General features: G+C 37.7%; 1 protein-coding gene across 1 annotated transcript in view; it reads right to left on the bottom strand.

The window, feature by feature from the left end:
• Nucleotides 1-3,913: 3,913 nt before the first annotated feature.
• Nucleotides 3,914-14,528, bottom strand: part of LOC131819541 (rho GTPase-activating protein 20-like) — a 30,315-nt gene continuing 19,700 nt past the window's right edge. Inside the window, exons 8-14 of the mRNA XM_059154727.1 lie at nucleotides 13,313-13,471; nucleotides 10,812-10,987; nucleotides 9,308-9,469; nucleotides 7,692-7,801; nucleotides 6,970-7,159; nucleotides 5,375-5,486; nucleotides 3,914-4,304 (exon numbers count right to left, since the gene is read on the bottom strand). Coding sequence (XP_059010710.1) covers nucleotides 4,174-4,304; nucleotides 5,375-5,486; nucleotides 6,970-7,159; nucleotides 7,692-7,801; nucleotides 9,308-9,469; nucleotides 10,812-10,987; nucleotides 13,313-13,471 — 1,040 coding nt within the window. The 3' untranslated portion in view covers nucleotides 3,914-4,173. The remainder of the gene's footprint in view (nucleotides 4,305-5,374; nucleotides 5,487-6,969; nucleotides 7,160-7,691; nucleotides 7,802-9,307; nucleotides 9,470-10,811; nucleotides 10,988-13,312; nucleotides 13,472-14,528) is intronic.

Raw genomic sequence — 14,528 nt, 5'->3', positions numbered from 1 at the left:
ATTTGACTAGTGTGGAAAGAATTACAGAAAAATATAAAAGGTATTGTTCAGTGGTCTCTGAAAAAAGGTGGCTTCCTGTACTAATATATGTTCCATTCACCAAATTCTTACATGTTGCTTTTGTAGAATAAACATTTTGTAGAATTAAATATATATATATATATATATATATATATATATATATATATATATATATATTCCACTTAATTCATCATAGTAATTAATCCTAAGAGTAGCTTTCTTCCTGGAAAAAAATAAGAGAGTCATTCTAAGTAGCTTTATTTTACTTTTGGAGATGTTTAACCTTAACTGCATCACTAAATGCAGACTGACTGATGATTACACACATCTTACTCCCAGGTATAGTAAAGGCCAATATCAAATTTCTAATTGCCTTTTATTCATTCTAGATTAGGCAATTAAGTCCTCTACAGTTTATCAGAATTCCCAGGATCTTTTCCTCAAAATTAAGAAATAAATTGCTCTTCTCAAAGAGATATTATGCTTGAGTCTCCTGACGGAAGTACTAACATTGATTAACTATTTTCCTATGTCAGGAATCTCTTCTGTGAGTTGCCATTGACAAATTAGTTCAATTTCAGCTTATCCTTACCTCCAGGTATTTCTATCTCCTCTTCTTTAAAAAAAAAAAATTTTTTTTTTAGTATATCTTCCTTGGCTTAAAAACTCACATGCCCAGCCATGTTTTTTTTTTTTTTTTTTTTTTTTTTAATTTTTTATTTTTTATAAACATATATTTTTTATATACATATATTTTTATCCCCAGGTCTGTGAATCACCAGGTTTACACACTTCACAGCACTCACCAAATCACATACCCTCCCCAATGTCCATAATCCCACCCCCTTCTCCCCAACCCCCTCCCCCCGGCAACCCTCAGTTTGTTTTGTGAGATTAAGAGTCACTTATGGTTTGTCTCCCTCCCAATCCCATCTTGTTTCATTTATTCTTCTACCCACTTAAGCCTCCATGTTGCATCACCACTTCCTCATATCAGGGAGATCATATGATAGTTGTCTTTCTCTGCTTGACTTATTTCGCTAAGCATGATACGCTCTAGTTCCATCCATGTTGTTGCAAATGGCAAGATTTCATTTCTTTTGATGGCTGCATAGTATTCCATTGTGTATATATACCACATCTTCTTGATCCATTCATCTGTTGATGGACATCTAGGTTCTTTCCATAGTTTGGCTATTGTGGACATTGCTGCTATAAACATTCGGGTGCATGTGTCCCTTTGGATCACTACATTTGTATCTTTAGGGTAAATACCCAATAGTGCAATTGCTGGGTCATAGGGCAGTTCTATTTTCAACATTTTGAGGAACCTCCATGCTGTTTTCCAGAGTGGCTGCACCAGCTTGCATTCCCACCAACAGTGTAGGAGGGTTCCCCTTTCTCCGCATCCTCGCCAGCATCTGTCATTTCCTGACTTGTTGATTTTAGCCATTCTGACTGGTGTGAGGTGATATCTCATTGTGGTTTTGATTTGTATTTCCCTGATGCCAAGTGATATGGAGCACTTTTTCATGTGTCTGTTGGCCATCTGGATGTCTTCTTTGCAGAAATGTCTGTTCATGTCTTCTGCCCATTTCTTGATTGGAAATGGGCCCAGCCATGTTTTTTTGTTTGTTTCCCCTTTTATTCTGGATTGTTATTTAAAAGAAATTTCATACAAAATGCAGTTATTCCCAAATACATCACACTGATATCACATTTTTTGCATAATGAATAAAAATAGTATATCCCAGAACTTGTGAATAAGGCTGTGAAGTCATACCTAAAAAAATTAGTCAAACTGATGTATTGCACCCACTGAATTTTATATGTGTTGTGTTCTACCTCTTCAGTTTTAAAACTTGCAGTTGCTACCAATCTATATAAAATCTATACACTTTGAAAATTGAACATATTCATTCACACATTTTTTTGAGTAGACATTTAGCCAGGCATTAAAAAGTAATATAAAACGAATATAAGATATAGTCGTTTACTACAGGAATTTGGATGTGAACACACTGGCTTAATTCCTGATAGTGCAAAGCAACATATGAGCCAATGTCTAGTAGGGTCAAGTGCTCATGTAAAGAGCAGTTAATTTGAAATCAGAAAGGCTTTGTGAAATTTCTGGGAGTGGAAAACCCCAATGGTTACCTCATTAGTGTGTGGAAATGTAGAGACCAAGGAGAGGTGAGAATTATAGTTAGAAAAGTACATGTGACTTGTTCAGGGATGAGTGAGGTGTCTGACCTAGCTAAAGCAAAGGACCTACACTGGGAAAGAGGTGGACAAAATTGATTACTAGTGCAGGTTGCATTGTGGAGGTTCTTAAAAAGGACATTTTCTCCTGAAAAAAAGAAAAAAATCCAAAGATCTATTGAAATCCATTGATGGCTTCTTAGCAGGTGAGTGAAATGGTAAAATCTGTGACTTAATTCTTAATTTAAGAATAAATTAATCTAGAGCAATGTTTATTAGTGTATGTTCCCAGGATCCATTAATTAATGGGGTTACTCCAAAAGGGTTAAGTAATGTGGAAAAAACTGAGACATTTGACTTCCAGAAGGAAAATGCAGAATTTCCCAAACCTATTTGTCCAGGGAATGTTTTCTAGGAAAACCATGCATGGGTCATATATTCTATATGTATTGATACCAATCTCAGTCTATACATTGATATATTTAAGAAATGTCCAGTTCAGTATTTTTCAATAATTCACTTGATGTTTAGTTTCTCTGTTCTCAGATTGGTAGAAATTCAGGATCTCTTAATTTCCCCCACGAGTGTGTCTATGTTCTGGAGTCTTCTAGTACCATGGAGTTAGGAAGCTGTGAAATGGTGAGGTGGCACTTATCTGGTGCTCTGTGTCATTGATGTATACTAGCATCTGCTGAGACGTCCTACTGCTCTCTGGTCCTGGGGAACTGGTCAGTACTACTGTTGCTGAAACATGTCTTTCAAACCCAGGGGCTCTCTTTATTTTTTTTCCATACTATTCTGGGATTGATGAGCATACTTTTACTTACTGATCTGTTCCATGCTGAGGTATAAGAAACAGTGTGTGGATCCACAGGGCCCCCATCTTTCTTAGATGTGTCAGTTAGCTATTCTGTGAGGACTTTATTGCTTTCTTTTGATTTCTATCCAGCAAATGGTGCAGATGTCCCTTGTACCTAATGGTTTGGGGCTTTTCCCATGAGATTTCCACCTAAATCTTCTACTCTATGCCATGAATCATTTTTGTTTCCTAGAAAACTAAATTTTTAAAACTCATAAACAACAAAGAGCTCCCTTTCCCTCTTATTCTCCTATAGCTTCTATTCCCCGAGGAAGTGATTTAGTTGTCTCTTAAGAAAGCTTAAGACAGGGAGAAGGAGAGGGGCAAGGAATACCTGCTGTAAAAAATCAGTTATTATTTCAAAGATGTTTCCTACCACACTTGGAATGCCTTTTAGGAATTGCTGGTGTGCAGAACTGAAGATTAAAAGCTGATGAATAAAAGAATATGTATAGTATTGGTGGTGCCTTAAGTTTGGATTACCATGTGTGGTCTCAATAAATAATGAATGCCTTGTCTTGTAAATCACTATCTTTGGCATAGTCCTTTGCAACCTCTCCCACACTAACTCTTGCAAAACCTTTCCTGTTTCTAAGAACTCTTCTTCCACCATATGAAGGAGGTCAGTCTAGCTTGTTGAAGACATGAAGACCAGTTGAGAGCACCAACAGACACATAAGTTAGCTCTAGGTGAGCTTCATGCTGACTGCAAGGGTACAAGTGACCTCAGCTGAGACCAGAACTGCTCAGATGAACCTCCACTGAAGGTTTGATATGAATCATAAGCAAATAAAATGGTTGTCTAACCCACTGAGTTATGGAATGATTTTTATTACATCAATATCAAAATATGTGGTACAATACAATACTAAAATATGTAATATGATATGCTAGGCATTGAAGACAGAGGAGATATTTTATGGATAGATTTTCGCAATATGGATATATGGGATGAGGGAAAAGAAAAATTCAAATGGGATGAGCTGGTACTTTGGAAGGGGCTCGTTTTTTCATTCATTGGAAAAAGAGTTCTTATAGGAAATAAAAAGGAAGTGTCAAGTGTCATTATGGAGATTAGAGTCTTCAGTGACTTAGGTAACTGTAGACAGGTAGTTGGGTGGATCCATGCAAGATGGGGTCTTGGTATCATTCTGCAGTTGTGCCTTTTTGTAAATCACTATCACTCTCACTGGCTTGGATTCAAGAGGTTGTTCTTCTGTCACTGATGAAATGAAAAACAAACAGTTCTCTTATATAAGCATAGTCTCAGACATGACACTATACTCATCTTAATTCCTGATGACAAGTATTTTCCTAAAGATTTCCTCAAAGCAATGAGGTAAATATCATAAAACCAAGAAATACTAAAAATATGGAGGGATTGATAACACACATCTCCAGGTTCTGAATCTAAACTCTAGCTTATAAAATGGATTGCTGCCAGTTAGCTGTGATTAGTTAGGTTTAAATATTATTAGCTTTAGTCACGGAAACTTCTCCTAGTCCTACTAATAGCTTTCTTAGAAATTTATTTTACATTCATCATCTTATTTAATCTTTACAACAATTCTAAGATTTAGACATTATTTTTATCCACATTTTAGAGATGAATAAACTGATACTGAGCTAAAATAATTGGCCAAAGACAATATAGCTGGTCAATAGGGGTACAGGAGTTTACACTCTGGAGAAGTTCTTTGACTTCAAGTCAAATCCTTTTTTCTCAATGATGCCAGTTCTTTTCAACCATTTCAAAGAGCACCGGAATCTTGTGGTGCCTCAAGAGTCACTGAGCAAAAAGAGGAGGGAGGGGGAATAAAAGCCCTTCACCGTGGTTTCAACCAGAGCACATCATTCATATATATACACACACACACACATATATATATGCATGTGTGCATATATATCCGTTCATGTATATATGTGTGTGTGTGTGTGTGTGTGTACACACACACACACACACACACACACACATATGTATATGGGACCCATTTAAAATTTTGTTAGAAAAAAATTCCCCAACACTGCATCAGACCATCATGACTCCTAATGCTGTTATGATCTACACTAGAAACTTCTTGAAGTCAGAGACCTCATCTCATCCTTTCTTTGGTCTCACAATGGTGGCAAACCTCCCTTGACCTGTAAGCCAGTCTTTGGAAGAAGGAGCCGATGGAAATCATTGCCCTGTGGATGCTCTGGGCTCCAGAACAGTGCAGTCTAAGCATCTCCCATGACCCCTGTCAGCCTTGCTGTCTGCTTCTCTAAAGTCAATTAAATTATTCACGGTACCTTCAGCCTTCTCGCTGTTATCACAGCTCACTGAGTTCTCTCCCAAGAGGGAAGTGATATCTTCTCCAAATATCTTGAGGCAATTTTCAATGAGAAATTCTACAAGAGAAACCTGTAACACAAAAAGACAAAAAATGGGGTGCTTTTTTCATAGGGCATAATTTCAAATCATATTTTGTATATAGAACTTGGACCTAACAAAAAAAGTGAAAGACTTCCAAGAAAAATTCATATATAAAAATATGATAAAAATATATAAAAATCAAAGTTCTCTAAAAAATAATCTAGAAAGAATGATACTTTCCAGTATACTTTGGGTACAGATTTTAAAATATTGTTCATCAGTGGGGCAAAGTTATATAATATATATAATATATAATTTATAGATAAGTTATAGCCTATTTAAATAGCAAACATTTTGTTATTAATGGTTATGTCATTAAAACTGGAATAATTTTGGGGGCACCTGGGTGGCTCAGTCAGTTGAGCATCTGACTCTTGATTTCGTCTCAGGTCATGATTTCATGGTGGTGAGATTGAGCCTCACATGGAGCCAGCACTGGGCTCCAAGCTCAGTGCGGAATCTGCTTGGAATTCTCCCTCTCACTCTGCCCTGCTCACACTATCTCTCTCTCTCTCTCTCTCTCTCAAATAAATAAATATTAAAATAAAATAAAATAAAATAAAATAAAACTAGGATAATTTTCAAAGTAACCTACTTTATTAAATTTTACTTATTTTTGTTTGTAAATTTTGTCTCCAGTTTTATTGAGCTGTAACTGACATATAACATCTTATTAAAATTTATAAAGTATAAACAAAAACTTATGAAATCCATTTCTTAAATGAAGAAGTATCTTAAAATTGGAAAGCAGAGATTTTTGTGGGTTTTTTTGTGAGGGAAAACCCACACAGTTGGAGAAAAAAACATGTCTGTCTGTCTAACTTCAGTCCTTTCTCGTGTATTGCTTTGCCACATGCTGGCTTGGGGAAGAGCTGTCATCTTATTAGGCATGTTGCAGTTCCATTAAGATGTTCTCAAATCTTTTACTAGTTTACTAGATGTAGCAGAGGTGAAATAGTAGCCAGGTATTTTTCTAAATGAGCCACAACTTACAGAGGAAGGCCAATGTGTTGAGCCAATGAGCCATGGATGCTCATACTGCCCAAGCCACCTAGGATGTGCCAGTAGATCGGAGGAGCTGGATGTTGTTGCCATTGTGTAATGAGGAAACCAGGGCTTTGCCCAAGATTACAAGTCCTTCAAGGATTAGGCTGAGAGTTGAACCTTGACTTGTCAAGCTCCAAAGCCCAGGTTCTTTTCTATTGTATCACATGATTTTTCTCTCTGTTTAGTCAAGTGTTTAGTTTCCCGGATGGGGAAGAAGTGACTCAACTGCTTTGAGTTTCCCGCCTAAAGACACCCCTTCGCAGACCCCACCAGAGTAGGATAAAGAATTCTGACACTCCAGTGGAGCCTAATGAAAATGTGCATTTTACAAAACAGATCTATCAGAGTTACTACTGCACATTTCTGGTTCAGAGCAGGGATTCTACACCCCCCACCGGGGAACAAAAATGAGAGCCCTCATTACCTTTTTCATGACATTTTCTTCCAATTCCAAGCTGCAGGAATTAGGTGGACAAAGGATGCTTGGAGCTATACACACTGATAAATTATAAGCCGTCATCTGATTGGATGAGGATTGTTGCTGAATGTTGTATAACACTCCAAAAAGGTATCGCAAAAGAACAACATTCGCTTTTGGCAGCTGGGCTAAAAGTCTAAGGTTAAAAAAAAATGCACTTTTAAATAAGACAAGTTATTCCACTTAGGAGGTTGGAAATACATAAGACAGGGGACAGGATATATCTTTGTATATCTGGTACACAGTCTGCTGTAGCAGAGTTGCAGGCATGAGTATATACAAAAATATTTCACTGAATTCAGTTCCTAAACCAGATAAAAACTTCTCTGGTTAATTAAATGTTTGACAAACTTAAGGTCATAACCCTGTCAGTTGATGCTCTAGCATCTCCCTTAGACCAATGGATTTCATCTACCAGTTTCATACATCCAGAAGGTATAAAATGGCCAAGGATTCCATATTAATAAAATCAGGAGAAGAACAATAATAGCCCTAAGGAATGCCTCTATTTTGAAGCTGGTCTCCATGGGTGTCAAGAATTGAAACTCTTTGGCATGGATCATTATTTTAGTGGACAAAGCTGTGAAATTTAAGCCAGTATTTTCCCAATAGTTTATTAGCTGTATTTTTGAGATGTGACCAGAGTAGAGTAACTGTTGTATCATTACCTCTGGGCTGCAGTTATTTTCTCCTCTTCATTCCCTTGATCAATAACACCAAGCCATTTGTCATAGAGATCAGATAAAAATATACTTCCTGGGATATTTCTAAGAAAATCCTTATGGAGATAAAAAAATATATATATATATATATAATAGAAAATATAGATTGGTAATATTACAGAGAAAATATTTAGTTAAAAAGTTCAGTCGCCCCCTCACTTCCTTCACAGATACCCAAACGATGACCCACACAGAGCTTGGCTCTCTCTCTCCATTGATTTGCACATGCAGAAGCAGGTGCTTGGATTTTCTCCAACTAAAACTTAGAAACATAAAAGCAGAGCTCAGGCTGTGGTGTAAATGAAGATAAAGATCCCTTCTATCATCTGGAGCTTGTGTGTGTGTGTGTGTGTGTTTTGCAAACTACCACAAACTCTGAGTCTGGCTATAGACAATCCTAAATCCTATTAGTTTCTTGGACAGAAATACACATACTCATTTTGCTTGTTTTAGACACAGTACTAGCTCTTAATTCTAGCAAGAAAAGTTCTGAAACAGAACATAAATAGGTGTGCTCTTGCACACATATTAGGAAAGAACTAGGTCTTCTGACATGGGGTGTATGTGCTCCTTGGAAGAAAGCTACTGTCATAATTGCTTCATTCTTCCTTTTCTTAACTGTTTAAAAGTCAAGATTCTATGGCAAACTCATGTGGTCCTGATGACATATTCATTTCTAGCTTAGGCCAATTCTCCAGTTAGTTTGACATGATATTATCAAGTCCAAGTTTGCAGAGTCTGATTCTCCATCAAGAACAGTTAACTTTCAGAAGAGAAAACTTTAGAAATGTGTAAGAACTATACCCACAAGTGGTCGCCCTCTTCCTAGTCTGTGCTTATAACATGGAAATAGGAAAGAATCCACTAACTCTTGCTAGAAAATCAATTCCACGTGTGCACTCTGTAAGAGGGTAACACTCATCTTGCTATTCACATACTTAGTGCATCATCATTCTTGATGCCTATATGTATATTACTAGTGTATGTTATTATGACCCCAGTGTAATAGTGGTTAACTAAGTCATTTCTGGACTATTGCTATTTATCATATCTTCCAGCACTGATGGGGGATAAGGAGAGACCGAATGTGACTGAGATTCTAAGATTGTAGTATTACTACATTAACCTAGGTTTGTTCAGAACTGTTAATATGTGCTAAGATGAATGAATTAAATTCTTTCTCTCTTCCATTTCTTTTGGAAACTTTGCCTTCATTAGGAAGGTGGTAAGGATGTTTGCTTTGATAAGCATTGTGTACATGTAAGTGCATATTTAGAAATTTGTTATCATTACTAGTAGTCATTTTAGTATTAGTATTTTGCATGGAGTCTTCAGGAGTGAAGGTAGGGAGGGCGGTATGTGGTGAAAACGGAAAGTATTTCTAACATATGGGGCTTTTAACTCCTAAAGTAGCTTCCTTAAATTTTGATTTTGTCAAGTGTTTTTCAGTTTGTTAGGTTCTTAATCTGTTATGCCCATTATTGTTCTTGGGCAGTCATGATGAAGGAAACCAATCATAGTTTCAGTTACTTGTGTATGGATAATGCTAGAACTTTCCCTACCTTTAGGACGGATGCTACCACAAGAACTGATTCATCATCCAAGTTCACTTTGTCCCCAGAATTTAGTTTCTCCTTTAGGATTCTGCATGATTTCATATTGGCTGATTTTCTGAAGATGCCTTCAGTGAGTGGCCCTTGTTGATTGATAAAGCAAAGCATATCCTGTAGGAAGGAAAGAAAAGTGTATGACAATTCATATCCACAACCACAGAGCACAAGCTTGCCTCCTTTTTGAAGGAGCAAGAGAATGTGAAGGTACACTGTTTAAGAGCTGGAAGAACTAAAGTCAGTTTAGATTTTTTTTCAGTGTGTCTATATATTTTCTACCCAAAAATCAATTTTACAGTCATACACTGAAACATTTTAAACACTTATTTTAATCAGATTTTCCTTTTCATTGAATTTACACTTTTAAATCAAACTTCTCTGCTTCAAGGCCTTTGTGGAACTACCATGTTCCCTTTTTACCATTCTTTTCTCATTATTCCCTTATATAGATGCTCTTTCCTAAATATGGAAATCTTTTGCCATACTCATTTCCCATTTGTTTATTTCTCTTTAAGTGACTGTGTATTTCATTCCTACTACTTCTATTTCTTTCCTTTTTGAAAAATCAGGCTCAAAAGCTCTCTTCTTCTTCTCTGATTATATTCCCTTCTCATGAGTCTTTCATTGTCTTTTGTTCTATCTTCATGTCCTCTCCCTGCAGTGCAGAAAGATAAGGACCGGAGTCAGGTAATCCAAGGGATCTGAAATCTGTTACTTATCTATTGTGTGACCTGGGGCACACACATACTGTACTGAGGCCTTTCTAATTCATTTGTGAAAAGCGGGGGATGATAATCCTCGCTACCCCCTAAATTTGCTGTGATGCAAGGACTGGGGTGATAGCTAAGCATGTAACTAACATGATAAATTTCTTCATTATCTAGCAGAACATTCCCTACATTGAGTACAGTGCTCACAGGGATACTGGACACTCAATTAATGTCAACCCTGACAATTTAATACACCAATTTGAGATAACACGGGCCAAACTGTGGCTTTTGTTTGACATATTCTGTTAGGGTTAAATGGATTCATATTTGCCAGAGGATGAGTCTTTATGCTTGTGTGAGGTATTTGTAGTTGTTAGATTGAGTAGACTCAGCTGAAGGAAACTTGAGACTAATGTGAGTTCAGGAAGGCAATGAAGGGGAGAGTGTGAAGATGATGTGGCCTCTCAGAGACTCATACATGGTGTCCATTTTGACTGATCTGAACAGGACTACGTGGGTCTTAGTGGAAACAAGAAACAAGTGGAATGGACAAGAATGTCTTTTCCTGTTGTATTTGCCTCATGACTCTGTATTACCTAACTCAGATTCTATTCTTTGAGATAACAGAGAGCTTCTCAGCCAAAGCCAGGAGCTATCTAATGACCTCTCCATTTGGGGATAGATTTGGATGAGAACACTTGACCTCTCTGAGCTTCCCCTCCTCCAGAGGGCTGTAGAAGACCTACCAGAATTGGAGAGGGCAAGTTGTCATTATCACACACATCCGTGAGGGTAACTCCAAAGAGTTGTCCAGGCTTTGCAGAAGGTGGGGCTGTGCACTGGTTGTTGTGGCAAGTACTGGGGCGCCGCCAAAAGGCCCAGTTTCTGAAAGAATACCTTTTATCTTTCTTCTGGTCTGAGTCTAAGGAAGAAGTGAGATGATGATTATTATTATTATTAGTAGTAGTAGTTTAATTAGCTTAACCTTATTTTCACAATTGCCATTTTACAGCATGTTCATTGCAATGGCTAGAAGAGGGCAAACTGAGTCACTCATTGTGTAGAATTCTCCATTATCTGATAATGGCTGATAGAATCCTTATGGTGTTAGCATGTTCTTCCCCAGATCCTGCAAAGTAATGGTTAAGCCTAGAGACTTGATCAGATTCAGGGTCAATACTTTCAGTGCCATCTACTGCCTATTGAGCTGTATCATGAGGCATTCAACTTGTAGTTGTTTGCTTCCTATTAGTAAGTATGGTCAGTGGATTCATCAGGTGTCAGATCTGATTTTAAAAGCTAAAAAACAGGGGCACCTGGGTGGCTCAGCAGCGAAAAGCTGAGTTCAAAGTTTCTATTGGTCAACTATGAATATTTTCCTTGTAAGATACCTTAACATTTGCTTACATAATCTGCTTAAGTCACTAAATTCTTTAAAGGTCCACAGAGGAGCCAAGCTGCAGAAGGATAAAACAAATGAGCAACATTTCACCAAAAAATCCTTAAACACCTGACTGCTAGGCTTTTCTAGGATGTAATGAGTGCATCATCGTGTCCACTTACATGGGTGGCAACACTCACGGTGCTTGACTGGAGAGACCAAGTCCCAAGACCAGAAGCATCCTGATTCTGCTACTTGGTTAGATTACTCAAAAATTTTTAAGCGTTGGTTTGTTCAACTTCAACGTAAATGCTGCTGCCTACAACTCATTTAATTAAATATAATGTACTACTCAGCACAAGACATGGTTCATGGCAGCCTTGATAAAAGTAATTTCCTTGCTCAGAGGGCCTCAGGCAGTCTAGACTCAATCTCTTAATCGCTTCTCCCCCAAAGCAGACATCACTCCCATTTTCTATTTGATTTTGCAACCTCTAGAAGGTAGGCAATCATGAAAGACTGCCACCATTTTGCTTAACTAAGGCTCTTTCTTCCTGCCCTGGAATTGATGCCCTTACCATTTCAAAAGGAGAGAAGAAAGAAAGCAAATACATTCTTAAATCCAGGAGGAAATTTCTGTACATCATAATGTACATATTTGCTTAAGATACAAGTTAATACATAAATTGAGTTGCTGTATGCAACCTGGGTTCCCTACTTTTACCCTAGTTTTATTATTTCTAAAACTACCCAAATACATTTTATTATCCAACTTTAATAAGAAGAATGCTCTTAAGAAGAATGTTGTATCCCTTGATACAAAGCTGTATAGCTAACTACTCTAGGAGTACATACAGAAAGCAGGTAGACATAGAGCCCTATACTTTCTCAAAGGTATATTTAGACTTAGCCAGATGTTTTGTAATGTATGCTATTTGCTGTCAGAGTTCATGTTGCCTCTGTGACTAATAAAAATATACACTATAGCCACGCAAATACAAGAATGATTAAATAATCATTCTAAGTTTCTAACTTTATAGAAACCTATCCTTTCTTAAACAGCACTGGCAAGATTTAGGTTAATGTTTCCTAATGCTCAAATTAGGGTATGAATATTAAAAAGTAAAATTGTTAAACTTTGTGCTTATAGAATAACAATCATAGCAATAAAATACTTTCTTTTTTGGCCCCATTTCTTCTTAGATTAACAACATATTTTCATTAGAGAAAGAACTATCAATGGGAATACTGGAATGGTAGGACAAAAGATAGCAAGAAGGATGATTAAAACACTCTGATCATAAACATTCAGTCTAGCTCCAGCCTTAACCTGGGTCTGAAGCAGACATGGAAAGTGGGGGGCAGAATTGAGAGTTGAATTCTAACTGGAACCCCAAGACCTCTTCACCCTAAGCTCAGAATAAAACAAATTCAGTTCCATAACTCTCTACTCCACTGGAGTTCTTCCATTCCAGGTGTGTCTAAGCCATGCAGTCATTTGATCCCACCCTGTGATTGCCTGAGATACTAGACAAAACCCTGGAATGGGGAACACCTGTTTCCAGGCCACAAACAGCTTGTGCTCTATTAAGTCACACATAATTACACGTAGAAAGTGCTCTGGGGATACACAGAAAGGAGTTACGGTCTACCTAGAAGAATTAAAACAACCTTCCTAGAAGAGAGTTGGGTCTTGATTTCAGACCTTTGGGTTTCTCTAAGCTTGACTCTGCATAGTTTGGAGTTTTTGCCTATACTGTTCCTCCCCAGTCCCCACAGAGAGAGTCAGCTCTGTGTCATGAATTTGTGGTCAAGAGTGGAGACACAAATCAAGAGAAGGCACTTGAAGAAAGGGAGGGGACTCACCTCTCTCTTGCTGGTTCTGGGTTGGGTGTCTGGGCTTCAGGATGAACTGGTCTTGCACCTTTGTGAATTTCTGCTCCAGGAGGGACTCCTGGAGGGTGGAAGAAGAGGTGGAGTCCTCGGATGTTTGTGGCAGCAGTGTAGTAGATGGATGTTCATGTCCTAAATGGAAAAAATATATATAGAGATTCAGGTTGATGGTGATGGCTGTCATCAAACCCACCTTCACCATGAGTGTACGCATCACACTGGTATATGCTGTTATTCTTCTGGGGCTTCTGGATAAAAAAAGGCTGTGCCTCCTGAGTGAGCATCATATTTGCTCCTGTTGGGGACACGCTGCAAAAAGCAGGTGCCCAAGGGAAAGATTTTAAGAAGAGAAAAAAAAAATTTTAAGCATATTACTTTGCTTGGAATACATAGATTGTTCAGGGCATTGCACAGTGCTGACTTTTGCTGTGTTTCCATCTGAGAATATTTAAGGCCTTCTCATTTCTGCCTTGAAACTAATAAGATCTGTACATCTTAGGGAAATTACTTGACCCCTCTAATCCTTACATTCATCCTTTGAAATGCTTGCCCTCACACAAACTTATAAGGATCAGAGTAAATATATTAATAAGCATTGGTAGTTTAATATTTTTTAAATAATTGGACCATTCATATTAAGAAGTGCTATTCTCTCTCACACAATGTCAGTTGAACAGATTTTTTTTTTCCATTTCCTTTTGTCAGTTCTAGAGCCAGAGCTATGCATGGGTGGTGGGATCGGTAGACTTTATGCTTTATGCTTCCCTCCCACCGGCTGCCCTTCCTCCAAAAGGAGTCCTGCCAGGCGATGATGAGAGGGAAGGCTGCACAGTATTGGGAACCCAGAAGCAAAGGGCAAAGCGATGTTTACAGAGTGGAAAACTGCACCCAACCACAGTCAGTGAGAATTGCCTGGCAAGTGATTTGTTTTGTTCTTGGATGCTTTACATTGTTTCCTCTCCATAGAATTATCAAAGACCCTGTGCTATATGATATGGATTTCATTTTTTAAGAATAGAATGAAAGTTCTCTTTCTGTCATTTCTGTTTATTATTGAATGTAACTTGGGGAGCTTTTGCTGTTTTTTTTCATCTGTCAGAGATGCAATGTCAGTGCTCTGTTCACAAGAATCACAGTGATTTCCCTTTTTTAAGGAAAAAGAAGTTTCTATGACAGCAACACAACCAAG

This window comes from Mustela lutreola, chromosome 1 (assembly GCF_030435805.1).
Source record: "Mustela lutreola isolate mMusLut2 chromosome 1, mMusLut2.pri, whole genome shotgun sequence".
In the NCBI taxonomy this organism is placed as follows: domain Eukaryota; kingdom Metazoa; phylum Chordata; class Mammalia; order Carnivora; family Mustelidae; genus Mustela; species Mustela lutreola.
Note: the sequence above shows the minus strand (reverse complement) of the source record. Positions and strands in the feature narration are given on the sequence as shown.